The following is a 25154-nucleotide window of genomic DNA, read 5'->3' on the forward strand; positions in this document are numbered from 1 at the left end:
CTGCTTGCTCAATATACAGATTGAATAACATCGGGAAGAGGGAACAACCCTGTCCCACTCCTTTCCCAACCACTGCTTCTTATTTCATACCCCTTGACTCTTATAACTGCCATCTGGTTTCTGTACAAATTGTAAATAGCCTTTCGCTCCCTGTATTTTACCCCTGCCACCTTTAGAATTTGAACGAGAGTATTCCAGTCAACATTGTCGAAAGCTTTCTCTAAGTCTACAAATGCTAGAAACATAGGTTTGCCCTTCCTTAATTGTTGTTCTAAGCTAAGTCGTAGGGTCAGTATTGCATCACATGTTCCATTACTTCTACGGAATACAAACTGATCTTCCCCAAGGTCGGTTTCTACCTGTTTTTCGATTTGTCTGTAAAGAATTTGTGTTAGTATTTTCTAGCTGTGACTAATTAAACTGATAGTTTGGTAATTTTCACATCTGTCAACACCTGCTTTCTTTGGGATTGGAATTATTATATTCTTCTTGCAGTCTGAGGGTATTTTGCCTGTCTCATACATCTTGCTCACCAGATGGTAGAGTTTTCTCAGGGCTGGCTCTCCCAAGGCTGTCAGTAGTTCTAATGGAATGTTGTTTTTTCCTCCTGATAATGATGTCCTCTTGAGTAGTCCCCACCAGAAGATCCGAATGGCGGACTATTTTACCTCCAGAATATTTTACCCAAGAGGATGCCATCATCATTTAAACACCAATATCTCTTTAAAAAGTATGTTATGAGTAAAAGTCAACAACAATTAACAATTTTTTAAGGTATTGCTCGTTATTTATAATGTATTCATATTGCTAAGGTGCTAAAAGATATTTTCAGGTTCAGGATCCTATTGACATGTCAGTACTTCTGTAAAAAGTATGTTATTGATCTAAGTCAACAACAATATATGATTTTTTTAAATACTTTTTTCAGGATGGGCATAAAGAATCCCCCCACCCTCAACAATGCAATTTTTGGAAAATGCGTTGGTATTTCTAGGATTAATCGTGCATATGGACATTCTAACAAACACACATAAATAACTCTGTTTACTTTTTTTCAGTGTTTACCAGAGTGGGAGGAACCCGAAGGCCTTGATAGCGCACAGGACCCACTAAGTGGCACTGCGGAGGTGAGTGTGTCTTTTGCATTGTTTTATTTATCTGTGGGTAACTGCATTGCATAACATAGGACAATAATTTATTTGCTTACGTGTTTGTTTATTACCTGTGGAGGAAAGAGGAACAGCTCTATGAAAATATAGCTCAAGTGACGAGCCAGTACTGCGTGAATAGGGGAAAGCTGAATTATGGATGGAATACATAGAAGAGATGTAGAAGGGAAATGAGCTTGAAAGCAACATTATAGAAGGGAAAGAGGAAGTAGATGAAGATGAGCTAGGAAATTTGATACTGCAGGAAAAATTTGACAGACCTCTGAAATGTGTAAGTCAAAACATTGCCTTTGGAGTAGATGACATTCCCCCAGAAGTGAGTCAGCCATGACAACTATTCCACCTGTTGTGTAAGAAGTTATGAGACATGGCATGTACACTCAGACTTCAAGAAGGATGTAATAATTCCATTTCCAAAGAAGGCAGGTGACGATAACTGTGAATACTACCAAATTATCAGTTTAATCATTGGTATTAGGTCTACAACTTTGCTTCTGGTTCAACTTTGCTTCTGATATTTTGCACTTTTGTTGGAGTCATGAATGACAGTGGTCAAATTAGGCACGTTCTACACACCTACGTCATGAATGCTCCAACAACCACAAGCACTCGGAACACTACTGAGCACTCAGTAGTGTTCTGAGCACTCTACTGTAAATGCTGTAGCTAATGCGAGCATTAAACATGATTGTAGCGAGTTGCTTTGTGAATTTCGATTCCATTTGTTGTGAGTTGTCATTGCTGATTGTGGTGTTAAGTGCTAATTTCTGCATAAGTAAGTGAGAGACATAATTTGCAGGATGTAAACTTTCTTCAAGCAGAAAGAACGCTCACACACATACCGCAACTTTCAATTGGAATTGTCAACAGTGCAGTCTCTGTCCGTGCCTCGACAGGCGTGAACTGCCATTGTTTGTGGATCTGATTGTAGATGTCTGTAGTGGCAAGTGGTGGTGCAGTTGGTAAGTTGTAAGCGTAATACAGTAAGCATAGGCATTTGCAAACATAACACCTTTATCTTTCAGTGGCAAATGACATGGCTGAGCAGTGCTTCCAGTCATATGAACAAGTTCAAAATTCGATTGATTCATGAGTCTCCTCAAAAGATGCCCAGTTCTTCTGCATTCGTATACTGTCTGATAAATGAGAGAAAGTAGTGATCAGTGATGACCAATACTTTGAATTGTGAAATTTTCTGTAAGTTTGTCACAATAAAAACTCCATGTTCAAGAAAAAATGATGGAAACAATGTTGTAGACCTACCAGTTGCAAAATATTGACATGAACTATTTACAGAAAAATGGAAAAACTGGTAAAATCCAGTCTAGGGGAAGATTGGTTTGGGTTCCAGAGAAATGTAGAAACTTGCATGGCAATACTGATCCTATGTCTGTCCTAGAAGACAGGCTTCAATAGTAAAACCAACATTTATAGCAGTTGCAGATTTAGAGCAAGCTTTTGACAGTGTTGGTTGGAATACACTGTTTCAAACTTAGAAGGCAACTGGGGTGACTATACAGCAGTTATAAGAGTCTGACTGTGAGAGCCAGAGGGCATGAAAGGGAAGCTGTAGTTGAAAAGGAAGTGAGGCAGGGTTGTAGCCTATACCCATTGCTGTTCAATCTGTACATTGAGCAGCCAGTAAAGGAAACTGAGGAAAAATTTGGAAAGAGTATTGAAATCCAAGGAGAGAAAATGAAAACTATGAGGTCTGCAGATGATGTTGCAACTATAGGAGCAGTTCTTGCAGTTATGTCGGAGATTGCAACGGACTTGCAAAAGCAGTTGTTAATGGAATGGATAATTACGAACTTGTAGCATGCTGCAGGTGAAAAGTAGATCCGCAACTTGTCTTATAATTGAAATAAATGATTTTAACTCCATCGTGTATTGTGTTGAGAAGTATCTTTTTTTTTTAATTTCTTGATGGTGACTAGTTTTGGACACCTGTGTGCATTTTCAAACCATCCATGATGTAACTGTGACAAATACGGGTGGTAACCCATGTGCAGAAAATACCCTTGCAGTAGTGAAAGAAATATATGGCTAACTTAACAACAACAAAATACACCACATAGGACAGACATTAGAGAATGGGTAATGTCTTGAAAAGAGATGATAGGATGAATATCAACAAAAATAAAACAAGGGTAATTGAATGTAGTTGAATTAAATAAGATGATGCTGGTAAAATTAGATTAAAAATTGGACTCTGAAGGTAGTAAATGAGTTTTGCTATTTCGGCAGCAAAGTACTTGATGATGAGCAAGTAGGGAAGATCTGAAATGCAGACTGTCAACAGCAAGGGAAGAATTTCTGGTGAGAAAAGAGAATTTGCTAACATTGAATGTACTATAAATACTAGCTGAGTACTTTACATTGCCTGGGTATATACTAATCTTCTATTAGTCCTTCCCCCTCTGTCTGTCCATCTCCACTCCCCCCCCCCCTCTCTGCCCACTTCTGCCACCTCCTTCCCCCACTCTCTGTTCATCTCCTCCTCCCCTTTTTCAGTTCATCTACTCCTCCCACTCTCTGTCCATCTGCTCCTCCTCCTTCTCTCTCCATGTTGTTTATTTATTTATTTATATACTTGTTCCATAGATCTGTACATGTGAGCAAGTCACTCAGATGTGGAACGTGTCAATGTACATAATAAAATACATAGAATAAAGACATTGTTATAGTATTAATAACAGTGCACAAAAGTCATACTTATTAGCTTAAAAACTAGTCAGCATAAATGTGAAGATAGCAGTTTCATATTTAGGGCATTATTGCATCTATTTTAACCTTGAACAGTAATCAAAACTTCCAACTTTGGGTTTAGAAGTGACCCAAAAATGGAAATGAGAAAAACAGGAATTTTTACATTAGGGCATTATTACATTAGTTTAACAGTAAACAGTGTCAAAAAATTTAAAAACATCTTTCCAATCTGGGTTTTACTCATTTCTCTGAAAGAATTCTTCTAGTGAATAAAGTGAGGTCTCAAGTAAATAATTTTTTAAGCTACGTTTAAATACTGATGTACTACTCCTTATACTTTTGATGCTGTTGGGTAGGGAATTGAAAATTTTCGTTCCAGCGTACTTTACCCCTTTCTGAATAAGTGTCAAGTTCTTTAACTTACAGTGGAAATCCTCTTTTCTTCTGGTGTTATGTTCCTGATGTAGGCAATTCGTTTCATACAGAGTGGGGTTATTTATTATGAAGCACATCAGTGAATATATGTACTGAGATGTTGCTGTCAGTATTTCAAGTCGTTTCCACAAATGATTCTTATTGCTCTTTTTTGTGCTGTGTATTGCCCCAGAAGATGATGCCATAACACATGACTGAATGAAAATAGCCAAAGTAAGCTGAATTTGAGATGGTAACGTCATTGAAGCGTGACAAAATTCGTAAAGCAAATGTTGCCGACGTCAGCCGGTTTAGTGTTTGTAGAACGTGATGTTCCCAGTTCAGCCTACTGTCCACGTATACGCCTAGGAATTTTGATAAGTACACTTGCTTTATCATCTGATCATTCTGTGTGATAACTGTTTCTTTTGGGTTTTTGTGGGTTGTCTGGAACTGGATAAATTATTTATTTTTTTTTTTCAGGTTTATTGAAAGGGAGTTAATACTAAACCAACCCAGAACTTCTTTAAGGATATCATTGACCTCGGATTCTAAGTCAGTAGTTGACACATTATCCACCACAATGCTCATATCATCAGCGAACATTGTAAATTTACACTGCTTATTGATGGATAAAGGCAGGTCATTAACATATATGAGGAACAGCAAGGGCCCAAGCACTGATCCCTGTGGCACTCCATGCTGCACAATTCCCCACTCAGAGTCCACTATATATTGTGATACACTATCTGAAACATCTAGAATAATCTTCTACTTCCTATTTTCGAGGTACAATTTTAACCAGTTCCCTACAGGTCCTGTAATTCCATAATGACAGGCCTTCTTGAAGAGTATCTGGTGATCTACACAGTCGAACACCTTTGATAGGTCGCATAAGACACCAATTGGCAGCCTCTTGCTGTTTATAGACTCTAGAACATCATTTGTGAATGAGAAAATTGCATTATCTACTGAAACTCCCTTTTGAAAACCAAACTGCGGACTGTTAATGATGTTCAGGTCACCAAGGTGTGCCACAATCCTGTTGTCAACTCTACCCCACTAGGAAGCTGGTGGCCTCCCCCCTGCCTCCCCCCACCACTTCCCCCATATTTCTTTACAATTCATAACTAACATGTGTACCAGATTTGACTGAAATAATTCCAGGGGTTTAGGATGAACTTTTTACTTGTGGTTTTGCCTAAATATGCATATGTGAAATATATGTCATATATTTAAAATATATCACATTTCATTTTTATGCAGCTCACTGTTTGTGATGTAATATCTCCAGAACTGTGTCGTACAATGATATAATTTTGGAGGTATATCCAGTGGTATATGTGCCTATGTCTGCGAAATGTGTTTTGAATGGAATTAGTAGTAAAATTAAAACATCATGCATGATGCAGTAGTTTTTCATGCATCTCAATGTTTCTTGTGTCATGTCTCCTGAACGGTGTATTGTACAGTCATGTAATTTTGCTGCTACATTCAGTTGTGTATGTGAATACTATTTGCACAGTTAGTAGTAAAGAAGTAATAAATTAAAATGTCATGATTCATGTGGCAGTTTTATGGTATTAACAGTGAAAATATACATTATGTGATCAAAAGTATTCGGACACCTCCAAAAACATACGTTTTTCATATTAGGTCCATTGTGCTGCCACATACTGCCAGGTACTCCATATTAGTGACCTCAGTAGTCATTAGACATAGTGAGAGAGCAGAATGGGGTGCTCTGCAGAGTTCATGGACTTTGAACGTGGTCAGGTGATTGGGTGTCATAGGTATCACGCGTCTGTATGTGAGATTTCCACACTCCTAAATGCCCGTAGGTCCACTGTTTGCAATGTGATAGTGAAGTGGCACCATGAAGGGACACATACAACCCAAAAGACAGGCCAGCCTTGTGTGTTGACTGACGGAGACCGCTGACAGTTGAAGAGGGTCATAATGTGTAATAGGCAGACATCTATCCAGACCATCACACAGGAATTCCAAACTGCATCAGGATCCACTGCAACTACTATGACAGTTAGGCGGGAAGTGGGAAATCTTGGAATTCATGGTCTACCAGCTGCTCATAAGCCACACATCACGCCGGTAAATGCCAAATGGTGCCTCACTTGGTGTAAGGAGCAGAAGTATCGGACGATTGAACAGTGGAAAAACGTTGTGTGGAGTGATGACTCATGGTACACAATGTGGCGATCTGATGGCAGGGTGTGGGTATGGAGACTACCCAGTGAATGCCATCTGCCAGCATGTGTAGTGTCAACAGTAAAATTCGGAGGCAGTGGTGTTATTGTGTGGTCACATTTTTCATGGAATGGGCTTCCAACCCTTGTTGTTTTGCATGGCACTATCACAGCACAGGGCTACATTGATGTTTTAAGCACCTTCTTGCTTCCCACTGTTGAAGAGCAGTTCAGGGATGGTGGGCATCTTTCAACATGATTGAGCACCTGTCCATAATGCATGGCCTCTGGTGGAGTGGTTACATGACAGTAATATCCCTGTAATGGAATGGCCTACACAGAATCCTGACCTGACTTCTATAGAACACCTTGGGGATGTTTTGGAACACCGACTTTGTGCCAGACCTCACAGAACGACATCGACACCTCTCCTCAGTGCAGGACTCTGTGAAGAATGGGCTGTCATTCTCCAAGGAACTTTACAGCACCTGATTGAATGTATGCCTGTGAGAGTGGAAGCTGTCATCAAGGCTAAGGATGGGCCAACACCTTATTGAATTCCTGCATTACTGAAAGTGGGCGCCACAAACTTGTAAGTCATTTTCAGCCAGGTGCCCAGATACTTTTCTAACAGATAGTTAGAAACAAACTTTCTTCTTTCCATCATTCTGTGGTGAGTGGGGTGGGGGAATTTCAGCAAGAAAAAGTTTCATGAAGTTTTGGAATTATGTGTAATTTTTGTTGCAAGTAGCTAAGTCCTCTCGTTCTCAAATACTGGGACAATACTGGTCACCTGTCGTGGGCTAACTGGTTTTTCACCCTCACTCCCACCCTTTGATAGGTAGGCAGTTCTTACCCACATAATGATTCTTTCCAGACAGTTAGTGATATGTGTACCAAGTTTGCTTGAAATCGGTCCACTGATTTAAGAGGAGATGTGGAACATCTGTACATATAATGAGGTCTGTTAGAAAAGTATCTGACCTTTGGCTGGGGGAAAAAAACTGGCTTACCTGGAGCATTGGACACTTAATCATTCTGAAAGTCTTTCCTATGGGACCCCACACACATCTCCCAGCAGTGCTGCAATTGTTGGAAGGAAGCCCAAAAAGCCTCTTTCGGAACAGAGTTTAACTCGGCTGTCATTGCTGCCATAATGTCCTCTGTTGTTTGAAATCATGTCCCTTTTACTGACCTCAAATGTGAGGAATGTGCTGGAGCATTGCTGTGATGGAACCGCCAATTTCCTAGTGACCGCGAGTCCAGTCTCTTACACTGCACATCATCACATAGGTGATGGAGGGCATTCTTGTAGTACTCTTTGGCGATTGACACTGTGGTGCTTACTCATGATGTACCATACTACAGGAGTCAAAGAAAGCAGTCAGCATCACTTTGACATTGCCGCACACTTCGCGGGTCTTGTTTGGTCTTGGTGATGAGAAATGCTTCCACCGTGATGACTGGGATTTGGTTTCAGACTTATACTAACACGCCCAGGTCTCTTCACCAGTGATTATAATGTTCACAAAGTCAGGGATACTTTGTGGAGTCCAGCAATTTGTGTGAGACGTCAATACAATGTTGCTTTTGCTCCACCGTCAGCAAATTTGGCACGAATTACACCAACAGTCCCTTCACGGCCAAGTCTTCAGTCAGAATGGAATGTGCTGAAAAAGTACCAATGTCCACCCCTTCTGCAATTTCTCTGCTAGTCACATGCCGGTCCCACATCACTAGAGTGTTCACTTTGGCAATGGCCTGGTCATTTCAGCATGTTGCTGGCCAACTGGAGCATGGCTTGCTCTCCGCCAATGTGTAGCCGCCTTTAAACTGGTCATACCACTCCTTAATCTGTATGATGCCCATAGCATCGTCACCGATAGCCATCCGAATTTTCAAAATGGTTTCCAACTGGCCGTTGCCCAGTTTGTGGCAAAATTTTGAACCAGTAGGGCTGCTCCAGTTGTTCCATCATTTCCATTACAATGAAAAACTGATATGAACACTATACACTACCTCACTCAACTGCTGCTTGCCAGCAACTGACACTGTCAACAGGCAGGAAAAGTTCATGCTTGCAGTTGGAGGTTTGAGATCTTCCTTTTTCCACATCTACATTACTAAGGAACCATCCCAGAATGCAGCTTCAGAGACAACCATGTTTAGTGTTTTGTGTAACTGTTGACTGAATTTAAAAATTTAAAATTATGTCATAATCTCCTAATTAAGATATGTAATCTTATGTTAAAATTTAATGCATTAAGACAAGCATAACAGTTGGAAACTGTTTGTTTTGTTTTGAGGCAATGTAATTGATGGTGCCCAAATATTGGGACTTGATTCAGTCAGTATTTGATAATGAGATCACTTAGCAACTTACAACAGACTTCCCTAATAGCTTAAAACCTTTGCAAAACTTTTTCTCGCTGACACGCATCACAAAATTGTGTTCACACAGTAAAACTTCAGCATCAGTCATGACATATTAATTTAATATTTTTTTACTACTGACACTTGTTTGGAACACAGTTTGCAGACAGTATCCACATATACCATTGACTGTACTGCAAAATTATATCATTATATGATACATAGTTCGAGAGGTATAATGTCATAAATATTTGAATGTTTATACTGCTTAAAATGGCATACACCAAAACATCATCAAGAATGATGTTTTAATTTATTGTTTCTTTACTACAAACTTGATTCGCAACACATTTCGCAGATAGTACTTACATATTGCTGAAGGTACCTACAAAATGATATCATTGTACAATACACAGTTCAGCAAAACGTAGTTGAATTAAATCAGGTGATGCTGAGAAAATTAGATTAGAAAATGAAACACTTGAAGTAGTAGATGAGTTTTGCTATTTGGGAAGAAAAGTAACTGATGATTGTCGAAGTAGGGAGGATATAAAATGTAGACTGACAGTGGCAAGAAAAACGTTTCTGAAGAAAAGCTACATCGAATATAGATTTAAGTGTCAGGACGCCCTTTCTGAAAGTATTTGTGTGGAGTGTAGCCATGTATGGCAATGAAACATGGATGATAAACAGTTTAGACAAGAACAGAATAGAAGCTTTTGAGGTGTAGTGCTACACAAGAATGCTGAAGATTAGATGGGTAGGTCACATAACTAAGTAGGAGATACTGAATAGAATTGGGGACAGAGAAATTTGTGGTACAACTTGACTAGAAGAAGGGATTGGTTGGTAGGACACATTCTGAGGCATCAAGGGATCGCCAATTTAGTACTGGAGGGAAGCCTGGAGGGTAAAAATCATATAGGAAGACCAAGAGATGAATACAATAAGCAGATTCAGAAGGATGTATGTTGCAGTAACTACGCTGAGATGAAGAAACTTGCACAGGATGGAGTGGTGTGGAGAGCTACATCAAACCAGTCTTTGGACTGAAGACCACAAGACGTATATAGCCTTCAGAATGGGGTCTGTAACAGAGATGTGTTCCAAACAGAGAGCTGTTATTGAATTTCTTTTTGCAGATAACCAGAGCATTACAGATATTTGTAGGCTCTTGCGGAATGTCTACGGAGACCTAGCAGCGAACAAAAGCATGGTGAGCCATTGGGTGAGGTGTCTATCATCATCCAACAAGGTCACGCAAACCTATTTGATCTTCCACATGCCAACCAGCCGCACACAGGTGTGACTCCTGAGATATGTTGGAAGCTGTGGACACTCTCATTTGAAGTTATTGACTGATCACAATTGACATCTTGTTGCACAACTATATGCCTGTGTTAGTAGTGCTGCAACACTTGTCCACTAATTGGGTTAATCAAAGGTGTGTGCCTGTTGGGTTCCTCTCCACCAGCAGAAGACCATAAAGAGCAATGAAGGACCATCTGTGCAGATTTTCTGGTGTGTTATGAGGCTAATTGCAAAAATTTTTTTGTTGAACATTGTCACAGACAACTGGAAACAAAACGGCAATTCATGGAGTGGGGTCACACCACTTCTCCTCTGAAGAAAAAGTACAAAGTAGCACCCTCACCCGATGAATTCATTGTGATGGTGTTGTGGGAGTCTGAAGGTGTATTCTGTTGATGTTTCCCTTGTGGTGGAACGATCAACTCAGAAGTACACTCTGCTACCCTCCGGAAATTGAAGAAACAACTTCAGCATGTTTGTCACCACAAAAGTGCAAATGATCTCCTTTTTCAAGACAGTGCAAAGCCTCACAGAAGTATGTGCACCTGAGAGGAGATCATAAAACTTCATTGGACTGTTATTTCTCATCCAAACTATGGCCTGGATCTCACACCTTCTCACTTTCATCTGTCTGGCCCAATGAAGGTTGCACTCTGTGGGAAACAACATGTGGATGATGGGGATGTTGTTGGTGGAGCATGATGGTGGCTCTGTTGTTGGCCAGTAAATCATACCGTGAAGGCGTACAGCCCCTCCCAGTAAAGTGGCATAAGGCCATCACAGTCAACAGAGTTTATGTTGAAAAGTAGGATTTGTAACCAGAAGGGTGGGGAATAATGTTATGTATTTGAATCCCAAATACTACCAACCTGCTTTCAGAAATAAATGTGTTGCATTATTACTTAGTGAAAACTCATCGTTAATGTAGATAAAGGGAGATAGAGGATGTGGAAGATTCATTGAATGAAGATTCTAAAGTGAGAATCAACAAAAGTAAAACAAAGGGAATGGAATATGGTCAAATTAAATTAGATGATACCAAAGAGATTAGATTATGGCATGAAACTCTTAAAAGTAAGAGAAATGTTTGCTATGTGGTCAATAAAATAACTAATGATGGCATAAAAATGTGGGAAATTCTTTCCTGGAAGTACTTGTATGGAGTGTTGCTTTATATGAAAGTGAAGTGTGGATGATGATCAGTACATGTAGGGAGACAATACAAAATTTTGTAATTTGGTGTTGCAGAAAAATTACACAACTTGACTAAAATAAAGGGACTAGTTGATAAGACATTCTGAACATCACAGAACACAAATTTGGTTATGAGGGGAAAATGTGAGGGGTAAAAATCTGTCATAGAGCCAGAGCAAGGCTTGACTACACATGCATATTGAAGTGGACCTAGGTTGCAGTAGTTATGCAGAGGTGAAGAGGCTTGTACGGGATAGACCAATGTAAAGAGCTGCATCAAATCAGTCTCCAGACTAAAGACCACAGCTATAACATTATTTACACTAACCATTGTTCAAAGTGGTTTTAGGGCTTAGAAGCATTTTTCCAAAACAACCAAAAAGCCACAGATGAATTTGATACACAGTAATCTCAATATTAGTCTTAGGAACATAAGTTCCACAGCTGGTGATATAGAGTTTGTGTTTAGTGCAGTTCAAATGGGTATTCATAAGTAAAAATAAAAGTGATCATATTCATTTGATAAAATAGTGAAATGAACTTTTGCACTATGCTTTGTATTACATTATACATACACTAAACAGCCATAACATATGACCAACTACCTAATACCTGGTATGTCCACCTTTGGCTCGGATAACAGTGGTGACGCATTGTCGCATGGATGCAATGAGGCCTTGGTAGGTCACTTGAGGGAGCTGGCACCACATCTGCACACACAAGTTACCTAATTCCTGTAAATTCTGGGGAGAGGACCAATGAGCTCTGATGCTACATTCAGTTATATCCCAGATGTGGTTGATTGGGTTCAGGTTTGGTGAGTTGAAGGGCAAGCACATCAATTAGAACTCACCACTGTGTTACCTGAACCACTCCGTCACAGTCCTGGCCCTGTGATAAGGTGGATTATCATGTTGAAAAATGCCATTGCCATTGTGAAACATATATGCCATGAAAGGGTGTACGTGGTCTGCAACCAGTGTACGATACTACTTGGCGGTCGTGATGTCTTGCATCAGCTCTACTGAACCTATGGGTGCCCAGGTGAAAGTTCCCCAGGGCATAATGTAGCTGCCGCCAACTTGCCTCCATCCCACAGTGCAGGTGTCAAGGAGCTGTTTCCCTGGAAGATGACAGATTTGCACTCTCCCATTGGCATGATAAAGAAGGCATTGGGGTTGATCAGAGCATGCATCGCTCTGCCACTGCATCAACATCCAGTGCCAATAGTCATGTGTGCCTTTGTTGTAGTTGCTGATGTCATGCTATTAACATTGGCACATGCATAGGGGATCAGCTCTGGAGGCCCATCTTTAAGAGTGTTTGGTGCACTGTGTGTTCAGACACACTTTTACATGCCCAGCTTTAAACTGTGATGTTTGTTCTATCACAGTTTGCCCCCCCCCCCCCCCCCCCCCCCCCCCCGGTCCAGTTTTACCAGTCTGCACAACCTAGAACATCCAACATTGTAACGAGGGATGGCTGTCCAAACCCATGATACCTAGACGTGGTTTCAGCTTGATTTCACCATGTGTTGAAGACACTCACCACACAGCACCCCTCAAACACCCAACAAGTCATACAGTTGCCGTAATGCTCATGCCGAGCCTAAGGACCATCACAATCTGCCCTCGGTCAAAGTCAGATCATGTGCATTCCCCATTCAACACATAGACAGCATGCCCACTGATACTACATGTACCATGCATGTGTCTTATTAACGGTCATTCTTCACCAGGTGACACTGCTATGGATTGGACTGTTTTATATCAATAGTAGTGTGGAGGTCATAATGTTACGGATGATCATTGTATCACATAGAGCAGCATTTTCTCTGCAAGTACTGATGCATTGGTAATCGTGAACTTTACATTTAGACAGAGGAAGCTATTTGGCATGGTAGGTCAGTGGGTAAGTGCTGAACTTGAAATCCAAAGGCTTGGGGTTTGATGTCCACTCAGGTCTGAGATTTTTTCTTTCATCTCTGGCAGTGATTTGTCAATATGAAAAAATGGCATGTTTAAGCTTTTCACGGAATTTGTGCTAAACTCTGGGTAAGTCAGTACTAAGTTCTGAAGAAGACAAGGATTTGTAGAGGCAACAGACCAAGCCTAGTAAATTCTCCAGTCTTCAAACCGACTCTCATGATGATGACCGGTTTACTTCCTTATGTCAAAACAAACATCAGGTGTGTAGCAGTTAATTTCAAGCTGTAGTGATTTTCTATGAGTTAGTGCAAGTTTAATGTCAATTGTAATGTATGCCAACTGCTGCTGTAAATACATTTTTCGTAGTGTATAACTGTGAAACTTAAGCAATTTTTTGCAGAATAACTGCTTATCTGTTGTTGTTGTTGTGGTCTTCAGTCCTGAGACTGGTTTGATGCAGCTCTCCATGCTACCCTATCCTGTGCAAGCTTCTTCATCTCCCAGTATCTACTGCAACCTACATCCTTCTGAATCTGCTTAGTGTATTCATCTCTTGGTCTCCCTCTACGATTTTTACCCTCCACACTGCCCTCCAATGCTAAATTTGTGATCCCTTGATGCCTCAAAACATGTCCTACCAACCGATCCCTTCTTCTAGTCAAGTTGTGCCACAAACTTCTCTTCTCCCCAATCCTATTCAATACCTCCTCATTAATTACGTGATCTACCCACCTTATCTTCAGCATTCTTCCGTAGCACCACATTTCGAAAGCTTCTATTCTCTTCTTGTCCAAACTAGTTATCGTCCATGTTTCCTTTCCATACATGGCTACACTCCATACAAATACTTTCAGAAACGACTTCCTGACACTTAAATCTATACTCGATGTTAACAAATTCCTCTTCTTGAGAAACGCTTTCCTTGCCATTGCCAGTCTACATTTTATATCCTCTCTACTTCGACCATCATCGGTTATTTTACTCCCTAAATAGCAAAACTCCTTTACTACTTTAAGTGTCTCATTTCCTAATCTAATTCCCTCAGCATCACCCGACTTAATTTGACTACATTCCATTATCCTCGTTTTACTTTTGTTGATGTTCATCTTATATCCTCCTTTCAAGACACTGTCAATTCCGTTCAACTGCTCTTTCAAGTCATTTGCTGTCTCTGACAGAATTACAATGTCATCGGCGAACCTCAAAGTTTTTACTTCTTCTCCATGAATTTTAATACCTACTCCGAATTTTTCTTTTGTTTCCTTTACTGCTTGCTCAATATACAGATTGAATAACATCGGGGAGAGGCTACAACCCTGTCTTACACCTTTCCCAACGACTGCTTCCCTTTCATGCCCCTCGACTCCTATAACTGCCATCTGGTTTCTGTACAAACTGTAAATAGCCTTTCGCTCCCTGTATTTTACCCCTGCCACCTTCAGAATTTGAATCCTCTGTGATACAGATATGTGGTATTTTTCATGCAACTTACAAATTATTTTCCTTTTTTGATGTTACTTATCTTAAATCACTTAATAAAAGCACATCTTCTTGTCCAGACTGTATACCAATTAGGTTCCTTTCAGAGTATACTGATGCATTAGCTCCATACTTAACAATCATATACAACTGTTTGCTTGATGAAAGATCCGTACCCAAAGACTGGAAAGTTGCACAGGTCACACCAATATTCAAGAAAGGTAGTAGTAGTAATCCACCAAATTACAGGCCCATATTGTTAACGTCGATATGCAGCAGGATTTTACAACATATATTGTGTTCGAACGTAATAAATTACCTTGAAGAAAATGGTTTATTGACACACAGTCAACATGGGCTTAGAAAACATCGTTCCTGTGAAACACAACTAGCTCTTTATTCACATGAAGTGCTGAGTGCTATTGACAAGGGATTTCAGATTGATTCCATATTTCTGGATTTCCAGAAGGCTTTTGACACTGTAACACACAAGCAGCTCGTAGTGAAATTGTGTGCTTATGGAATATCATCTCAGTTATGTGACTGTATCTGTGATTTCCTGTCAGAGAGGTCACAGTTCGTTGTAATTGATGGAAAGTCATCAAGTAAAACAGAAGTGATTTCTGGCGTTCCCCAAGGTGGTGTTATAGGCCCTTTGCTGTTCCTTAGCTATATAAATGACTTGGGAGACAATATGAACAGCCGTCTTCTGTTGTTTGCAGATGACGCTGTCGTTTATCGACTAATAAAGTCATCAGAAGATCAAAACAAACTGCAAAATGATTTAGAAGAAATATTGGAATGGTGCAAAAAGTGGCAGTTGATCTTAAATAATGAAAAGTGTGAGGTCATCCACATGAGTGCTAAAAGGAACGTGTTAAACTTTGGTTACATGATAAATCAGTCTAATCTAAAAGCCGTAAATTCAACTAAATACCTAGGTATTACAATTATGAACAATTTAAATTAGAAGGAACACGTAGAAAATGTTGTGGAGAAGGCTAACCAAAGACTGCATTTCATTGGCAGGACACTTAGAAAATGTAACAGACCTACTAAGGGGACTGCCTACACTATGCTTGTCCGTCCTCTTTTAGAATACTGTTGCGCGATGTGGGATCCTTACCAGATAGGACTGACTGATTACATCGAAAAAGTTCAAAGAAAGGCAGCGCATTTTGTATTATCGCGAAAAATGGGAGAGAGTGTCACAGAAATGATACAGGATTTGGGATGGACATCATTAAAAGAAAGGCGTTTTTTGTTGTGACGGAATCTTCTCACGAAATTCCAATCACCAACTTTCTACTCCGAATGCGAAAATATTTTGTTGACATGGAATTACATAGGGAGGTATGATCACGAAGATAAAATAAGGGAAATCAGAGCTTGTACGGGAAGATATATGTGTTAATTCTTTCCGCACGCTATACGAGATTGGGATAATAGAGAATTGTGAAGGTGGTTCGATGAAATCTCTGCCAGGCACTTAAATGTGATTTGCAGAGTATCCATGTAGATGTAGATGTAGAAATTTTTAAATGTATTCATATATTCAGTAATTGTAATTAGAAATAATCACGAATTCTCTGTTTTGTGTCATTTGCTGTATTTTTGTATGAGAAATTGTTGGTTTATGTTGCTGAAAACATAACTAATTTCAATATTTGAATCCAGAACAAAACAAAATATTCAAATTATTACACGAAAGGGTTAATTGTGTACTCAGAATTATATATTTTTCCTAAAACCCTCAAGTGACAAGTAATAGGATCAAAATTTAGGAATGTCTTGCTTTTTCATTAAAGATATAGCTCATGTAATAATATTTCAATAGTTGTTGTTGTTTTTGTTGTAGTTTTCAGTCCACAGACTGGTTTGATGCAGCTCTACACAGCATTCTATCATGTGCAAGCCTCTTCATCTCCAAGTAACTACTGCAGCCTACATCCTTCTGAATCTGCTTAATCCATTCATCTCTTGGTCTCTCTCTACAATTTTTACCCTCCACGTTGTCCTCCAATACCAAATTGGTGACCCTTGATGCCTTAGAATATGTCCTACCAACCAATCCCTTCTTCTAGTCAAGTTGTGCTACAAATTCCTCTTCTCCCCAGTTTGTTTCAGTACCTCCTTATTAGTTACTTGATGTACTCATCTTATCTTCAGCATTCTTCTGTAGCATCACATTTCGAAGCCTTCTATTCTTTTCTTGTTTAAGCTATTTATAGCCCATGTTTTGCTTCCACACATGGCTACACTCCATGGGAAGCTTCCTGACACTTAAATCTATATTCAGCGTCTACAAATTTCTCTTCTTTAGAAACGCTTTCTTTGCCATAGCATGTCTACATTTTATATTAAGTGTCTCATTTACTAATTTAATTCCCTCAGCATTACCTGATTTGATGCAATTACAATCCATTATCTTCATTTTGGTTTTGTTGATGTTCATCTTATAGCCTCCTTTCAAGGCACTGTCCATTCCGTTCAGCTGTTCCTCCAGGGCATTTGCTGTCTCTGACAAAATTACAATGTCATCAGCAAACTTCAAAGCTTTTATTTCTTCTCCATGGATTTTAATTCCTACTCTGAATTTTTCTTTTGTTTCCTTTACATCTTACTCAATACAAATATTGAATAACATTGGGGATAGGCTTCAACTCTGTCTCACTCCCTTCTCAACCACTGCTTCCCTTTCATACCCCTTGACTGTTATAATTGCCATGTGGTTTCTGTACAAATTGTAAATAGCCTTTCATTCTCTGTATTTGACCCCTGGCATCTTCAGAAGTTGAAAGAGAGTACTCCAGTCAATATTTTAATAGAGTCTAAATAAAACAGTGAAAACTCCAGAATGGAATAATGATATTATGAAAAGAGTAGATTACTACTCACCATATAGAAGAGATGCTGAATTACAGACGGCCACAAGAAAAGGACTATTATACATTAAAACTTTGTCAGAAGGCCTTGAATAGTTTGTACATATATTTTCAGCAGTCATCTGACAGTTGCCACAGTTCACACAGTCTCACTACCATAAGTTATAAAGCTTCTAGTAGGAAAAAGTTGGTGCTGTTTGCTTTTTTTAGCACTAAGGCCCACAACTTGTCTAATTTCAGTCCTACTCCTTAATGCTAGACAAAGCGTATAATGTCTTATCATCTTCACTATAAGCTTCTTAACTGGTAATGTCGAGACTGTGATCTGTGACAACAGTGAGTCAGATGATGTCAGTACCTGACCACTGCACAATAACTTACAAACTGCTTGGCTTACTGATATTGTTCAATTTCAGAAAGCAATTAACCAAGTGTTAATAAATACTAAGGATGTCTCCAGCATTAGGAGATGAAACAATAAGCACAGGAAAATGTGTAAGTCCATGGCCTAATGCCCATACAAATAAAATCACCAAGAGTGTTCCTGTTGTTATAAATTCTGTCATCACCTCAAATCTTCCCATACTTTCCCACTAGTTTAATCTGCATAGAAAATATAACATGCTTTCATCTTATTTAACATACAACAGTTTTGTCCATAAATCACTGTTATGAATGTGGAGGTTTAATTTGCATGCATTCAGAAAATGGTAGCCAATCTTGAACAGTTTTCTTTCCTGATCGACAATTCTAATCCCTCTGGAGGCAATTAGCTCAGTCCACCACCTTGAACTCTGCATACCTAATACTCAATGGAAGCAAGTTGGGATCTCCCAGTGAAATGGCATGAAACCACCTGCTCCAGAAAATTTTTTGTGTGAGCATAACTAGTGCAGGCCATAAGAGACCATCAGTAGTTTTTTTACACCATGTCTCCTCAGGCCATAGTGTTACCCACTGATGCACATTTCAAGTAAATAGATCAGCACATGGCTGTGTCCTCTACTGCTTTGTGTCCGTTCAACAGGATGCAATATTTACATTCTCTCCAGTGTAAATGCGCCACTGTTTGCTGTAATGTGACATTCTGTTGGTCAACAGGTGAGTTAACATTAAAGAGTACAGCTATTTGGGGGAGCACACTAAATGATAACTGGATAAATGGAAAGGGGATAAGCTCAAGAAGTGCAATGGCAAAGCAAGTTTTCCCGAAAAAAAAAAAAAAAAAACCTGTTCTGGAGCAAATTGGGGCTGGAATTAAGAAAAAGGTTGGATAAATGCTTCATGTGAAGTGTTTTCCTGTACAGCTGTGAAAGCTGGACATTGAAGAAGAGAGAGGCAGAAGTGAAGCATTCAAGATGTGGGTTTGGAATGAGATTGGTAAAATAAAATGGGTGAATAAAGCGAAGACCAGTAAAGAACCAGAAAGGATGAAGGAACAAAGAATGTTTCTAAACCCCTGGTCTAGGGAAACCAGACAAGATGTGATCAAAAAGTAATGAAATTTTTTTTTATTTTGTGGGCTTTATAAATCTGATTTTCAAAACATTTTTTTCATCTTGTTGATACACACGTCCCTTATGTATGTATGCATTTTCAGCTATTTTGAATGTTTAGTTTATTGTTTACTGTGAAATAGTTTATACATGTTTTTGAGTGCTCAGTGAATTTTTATTTATGAAAAAGCTGAATGAAGAATATGCATTAAATTTTGCTTGAAAGCTGGAATAAAGTGCATTTGAAATGTTGGCAGTTGCTTTTGCCAAATCTGCTGTGAGTAAGAAAAGAGTTTTCAAGTGGTCTAAATGTTTCAAAGAGAGTCGAGAAGATGTTGAAACGATAACTGCCCATGACACCCTAACACATCAATTACTAATGGCAATGTGAAAGACGTAAAGAAAATGTTTCTGGAAAACTGCCAGATCACCATCAGAGAGATTGCTGATGATGTTAGCATATCCTTTGGCTGATGTCGTGCAGTTTTTCACATATTTTTGACATAAAACATGTAGCAGAAAAATTTGTACCAAAATTGTTGAGTTCAATTACAAACAACATTATGTAGATATTGTTCATGAATTGCTGCATGAAGTCACTAATAATCCAGATTTTCTAAAGAAGGTTATAACAGATGATGAAACAAAGGATTGCAGATATGACGTCCAAACCAAGGCCCAGTTGTCCCAGTGGAAACTGCCGAAGAACCGAGACCGAAAAAAATTCGACAAGTTTGATCACTTCTTCGATTGCACTGGGGTAGTGTATCATGAGTTCCTGCCTTATAGTTATAGGGTCATTAAGTAATACACCATGGAAGATATGTTCTGTTTGCATGAAGCAATCCAAAGAAAATGACCAGAACTGTGGCACAACCACTTGTGGAAATTGCATTGCAATAAGGGTTATGTCGTCTCAGCCACCATATTTGCTGGACATGGCCCCCTGAGACTTCATTCCATTCCTGAGAATCCCTGAAGGAGATAAACACCATAATGAAAAGTGAGTTCAAGAAGTGCTTCCAAGATTGGAAAAAGTGTTGGCACAAGTGTATTATATATGAGGGGGATTTCTTTGAAGGGAACAGAGCTGATGAATAAATGATGATACCTTGAAGAAAAAACAAAAATTCTCATTACTTTTTTATTACATCGTATACTGCTAGGAAAAGGAATAGCAACAACAGGTATTGAAGGTACAGTCGAAGGACAGGAGAAAAAAATAAGGAGATGAAAAGGTTGGGCTTGACAGGTTCAGATGAAGACAGCAGTGGTGTCAGAAACCTGTAAATAGGCAGAACACTGTATGGTGGTGGTGGTGGTGGTGGTGGTGGTGGTGGTTGTGGTGGTGGTGGTGAGCAGGAGGAGGAGAGCTCAATTGCTTTGAGTTCAATGCATTTCAACAGCAGTAGTGTTACATAAATTTGCTGTATGATGCTTTTTCAGTAGTACATTTGTAGCTACAATCATTTCTTCAAAGGCATTTATTAGGTAGATTGAAGCTCAAGAAGTGTACTCTTTATTTCTCTGTGATTTTGCTTGAAAGTGTGTTGTGTCCTATCTCTTACCTTGTGTAGCATTTTCTTTTAAATGTTCCAGGAATGTTCACCTTCAGAAGATTTTTCTGGACCTAGCACATCTAATATTGATAAAACGGAGAATGAGGAAGACGAAGAGGAGGCAGACAGTGGAGACGACGAGCCGGTGAGTTGTGTTCAGTGTTTTGTGTCCACCACTAGTATATTGATGAGAGATCTACCCATCATCCAGTCAACAGTGGAGTGTCATTAAATGTCATGGTGATGGAGCTAAAAGAATTTGTAAACCAGAATATTTACATCACAAATTAAGACATTTGAAGTGGGCTTTCCAGGAAAAAGGCTGTTCAGGAAAAGAAGCAAAGAGGGTTCTGCAATGAAATAACAGTACACTAAGGACAATGGATGAAAATGTAACAGATCATATTGATAAGATTTTACAGAAACGTAACATTAGACTGGTATTTGGACCAAAAACTAAAATGTCATCCCTTCAGATCTGTTAAGTATGATTCCCATCCTCCACTGGCATGATGTATATAAGATTCCATGTACGGGAAACAACAAAGAGAAGCATGAATATGTTTGCAGGATCACAGAAGCTTTCAGTGACTATAGATGGTAGAAGAATCAGCTGATGCAGAGCATGCACTGCAGTCAGGAACGATGAAGTGAAGTTTTATGAATCCAAAATTTCATCTGCAATGACAAACTATTATCCAAGCCTATAAACAGAAGCCATCAAAATATATACACACACCACTCAAAAGAACTAGGGGACCATGACTTTGTGCACCAGCAATACTCAACTGAGCAATAATTAAGGGCTTCTTATGTTACAAATTATACCTTCATCTTTCACAAATTGATTACACAACAAAACAACATTATGTCTGTGTTCATTTACAGAACAGCACTGAATTGTCTGGCAGATGTTGAAAACACAGTGGCAACAATCAATCATCCTGTCATCCTGGGTGCTTTCCATTGGCCTTTGAGAGCTTCAGTAAAATTTATGCCATGAATGCCACCTTGACACCTACCTGGCATGATCTGCATAAATCTACAGATGTGACTCTGTGTATCCATTCTAATTCTTCAGAGAGAACCCCTGAGAGTTTTTGGACAGTCTGTGGTGGAACAGGATGACTGCAGGTATGTCTCTTAAGCATGTCCAACAGGTACCAAATGGGATTTAGGTTGGGACTCTCTGCCAGCCATTTCATTACTTCAGTGTCCAGGTTTCACAAAAAATCTGTGGTGGCAGCTGCCACATGGACCCTGGCATTATCATGCATGAGAAAAAACTCAGGGCCATTACAGTATCCACCAGCCACTACATGGTCCAACATCTACATCTACATAGATACTCCTCAAGCCTCCATATGGTACTTTTTGGAGGGTACCCTGTATCTCTAGTAGTCATTTTCTTTCCTGTTCCATCTACAAATAGAGTTAGGGAAAAGCAACTCTTTATATGCCTCTATATGAGCCCTAATTTCTCATATCTTATCTTTGTGGTCCTTACGTGCAGTATATGTTGATGGCAGTAGAATCATTCTTCAGTCAGCTTCAGATGCCGGTTACCTAAATTTTCTCAGTAGTGTTTCTCCAAAAGAATGCCCATTCTCTACAGGCATTCCCATTTGAGTTCCTGAAGCATCTCTGTAACACTTACACATTGTTCGAACCTATCTGTAACAATATAGAAGCCCACCTCTGAATTACTTCGATGTCTTCCTTCTATCTGACCTGATACAAATCCCAAACACTTGAGCAATACACAAGAATAAGTTGCACCATTATTCTGTTTGTAACCTCCTTTACAGGTGAATTACTCTTTCCTAAAATTCTCCCAATAAACTGATTTCAACCATTCTACTTTCCTACCACAGTTCTCACATGCTTGTTCCGTCTCATATCACTTTGCAGCATTATGCCCAGATATTTAAACAATTTGACTGTGTTGAGCAGGACTCAAGCAATACTGTGTCTGAACATTACAAGTTTGATCTTCGTACTCATCCGCATTAACTTACATTTTTCCGTATTTAGAGCTACCTGCAATTCATCAAACCAACTGGAATTTTTTGCTAAGTTGTCTTGTATCTTCCTACAGTCACTCAACTATGACACCTTACTATGCATCATAGAATTGTTAGCAAACAACTGCAGGTTTCTATCCACCTTGTCCGCTAAATCATTTATGTACATAGAGAACAGTAGCGGTCCTATCAAACTTCGCTGGGGCACTCCTGATGATACCCTTGTCTCAAAGCAACACTTGCCATCAAGGACAACATACTGGGTTCTATTATTTAAGCCATCTTGAGCCACTCATATATCTGTGAACTTATCCCATATGCTTGTACCTTCTTTATCAGCCTGTAATGGGGGACCATGTCAAGTGCTTTCTATAAATCTAGAAATATGGTATCTGCCTGTTGTCTTTCATCCACAGTTCACAGTAAACAATGTGAAAAAAGGGCAAGCTGAGTTTCACATGAGTGACACTTTCTAAAACCATACTGATTGATGGACATATGTTTCTCAGTCTGAAGAAAATGTGTTATATTCAAACTGAGAATACCTTCAAGGATTCTACAGCAAACAGAAGTTAGGGATCTTGGTCTGTAAGTTTGCAGGTCCATTCTTTTACCCTTCTTATATAATGGAGTCACCTGCACCTTTTTCCAGTTGCTTGGGACTTTGTTCTTGGAGACAGATTGATGCTAAATGCAAGCTAGGTAAGGAGCCAATGCCCTAGAGTACTCTCTGTAAAAACAGTGACAAGATCTGTATGGCTGTAAACACTGTTGCCTCTCCACACTATCACAGAATCGTGGCAAAATGTGTTGATTTTGTGTACAACATTTGGCAGATACTGCTCACAAGTGTCTGCACACACCTAACATGCCCATCATCTTGCATCAGAGGAAATCGGACTTATCTCAAATAACATGTTTCACCAGTGACAGAGTTGCCAGACAACATGACAACGCCAGAACCGAAGCCAAGCCGTGAAATGTCGTCATCTGAAGCCAGCCACTCAAACATGACATCTGGTTTGTATGGCCTTTTCTCATAACCTGTTCCTTACAGTCTGGTTGAGCACCACAGCTCTAGTGGCCCTTCTGAAACCATTTTGAAGTGGTCTGGTAGCAGCCGTACAGTGTCGCAATACAGGGATGGCCGGATGTTGGTCTTTGTGGGGACCGCCCTTGTGATTTGAACTGCAGTAAGATGTTGCATTGCATGTACTTGGTTGAATACAATACCCACAAATGACAACTGCCCACTTTGTACCTCACTAGAGAACACTGGAACATTGGTATTCACTTCCTTCTGTGGGGTCACATGGTACTGTAATGTATAACACAGCTGATAGGTGCCAAATGACTTTAGTTGTTGTGTACATATACTGGAAGCAAAATGCAATAAGACCACAGCTAGTGTCTGTGTCAAAATAGATTTAATGTATCAGACATTGCTACATGCGTTCCCCTGCTTATTTTGAGCAGTGTAATCATGGTAACAATTTAAATAGAAAATAAGAAGCCATGATCATTAATGATATATGGACAATAACTATACAGAATTGACAGATAAGTTTGTATTTGACAGATGACTATTCAATAGTCAAGTTTTATTGTTGACAAGAATTATCTCTGCCATTCACACCCTCTTTTCACAGTATTTATCAGAGCATGCCATATTGACTTCCTGCACAGACTGCAGGCAAAACTGCGTGACGTCATTGGGAATACAGGAAGTGAGAAGCGGGAGGCATTGTTAATGCAAGAAAATTCTCGGGACCCCTGTGTCAAAATAAATAGAATGCAGCTGCTTATTAGCTATTCTTCTTGCTGACCAATTTGTTATACTATGAGCAAAATTAGAAATCAGTGTGCTGTTGCTTTGTTTAAAACTCTGGATGTTGATTACCATAAATTTCCTAAAGATAAGAGAACTACAGCACAAATGGGTCTCGTGCTGTAAAAGAATTGATACTGTTGATGTGAATAATGCAAGGTTTGTTGAGATCATTTTCTTTCCAAAGATTATGAGTGGTACTTAAAAAGTGAGCTTTTGTGTTTTTCTTTGAAAAGATAATTACAGAGTGACATTTTGCCATCACAAAAAGATCAAAATTTTTATGAAGATGCATCCAAGGTTTATGCCAGCAAAGACTATGTACATATCATTGCCAGATGTTCATCCTCTTTTGAAATACATTTCTGTGTATTATTGATTATTGTCTTTGGAATAATCCATGCATTGTTTTTTTTGTAGAGATCAACAATGTGTAGTTCTTTACCTAGATGTTACTTGTAAACAAGAAAAGGCAGATTAAAAATTAGGGTAAAACTGCTAAGGAGAGAAAACTATGCTGCATTTTACAACTAAGCACCCAGCAGAGGCTTCATCGAACCACCTTCAAGCTATTTCTCTAC

General features: G+C 39.3%; 1 protein-coding gene across 7 annotated transcripts in view; it reads left to right on the forward strand.

The window, feature by feature from the left end:
* The window catches only part of LOC126106534 (zinc finger protein 3 homolog), a 578052-nt gene that overhangs the window by 114925 nt on the left and 437973 nt on the right, over positions 1 to 25154 (forward strand). For all 7 annotated transcript variants that reach the window (XR_007523363.1, XM_049912865.1, XM_049912859.1 and 4 more), the window contains exons 5-6: positions 1059 to 1127; positions 20762 to 20866. Coding sequence is in view for 6 of the 7 variants with exons in the window: in XM_049912865.1 (XP_049768822.1) it covers positions 1059 to 1127; positions 20762 to 20866 (174 nt within the window). In the remaining variant the exon portion in view is untranslated. The remainder of the gene's footprint in view (positions 1 to 1058; positions 1128 to 20761; positions 20867 to 25154) is intronic.

This window comes from Schistocerca cancellata, chromosome 10 (assembly GCF_023864275.1).
Source record: "Schistocerca cancellata isolate TAMUIC-IGC-003103 chromosome 10, iqSchCanc2.1, whole genome shotgun sequence".
Taxonomy (NCBI): Eukaryota; Metazoa; Arthropoda; class Insecta; order Orthoptera; family Acrididae; genus Schistocerca; species Schistocerca cancellata.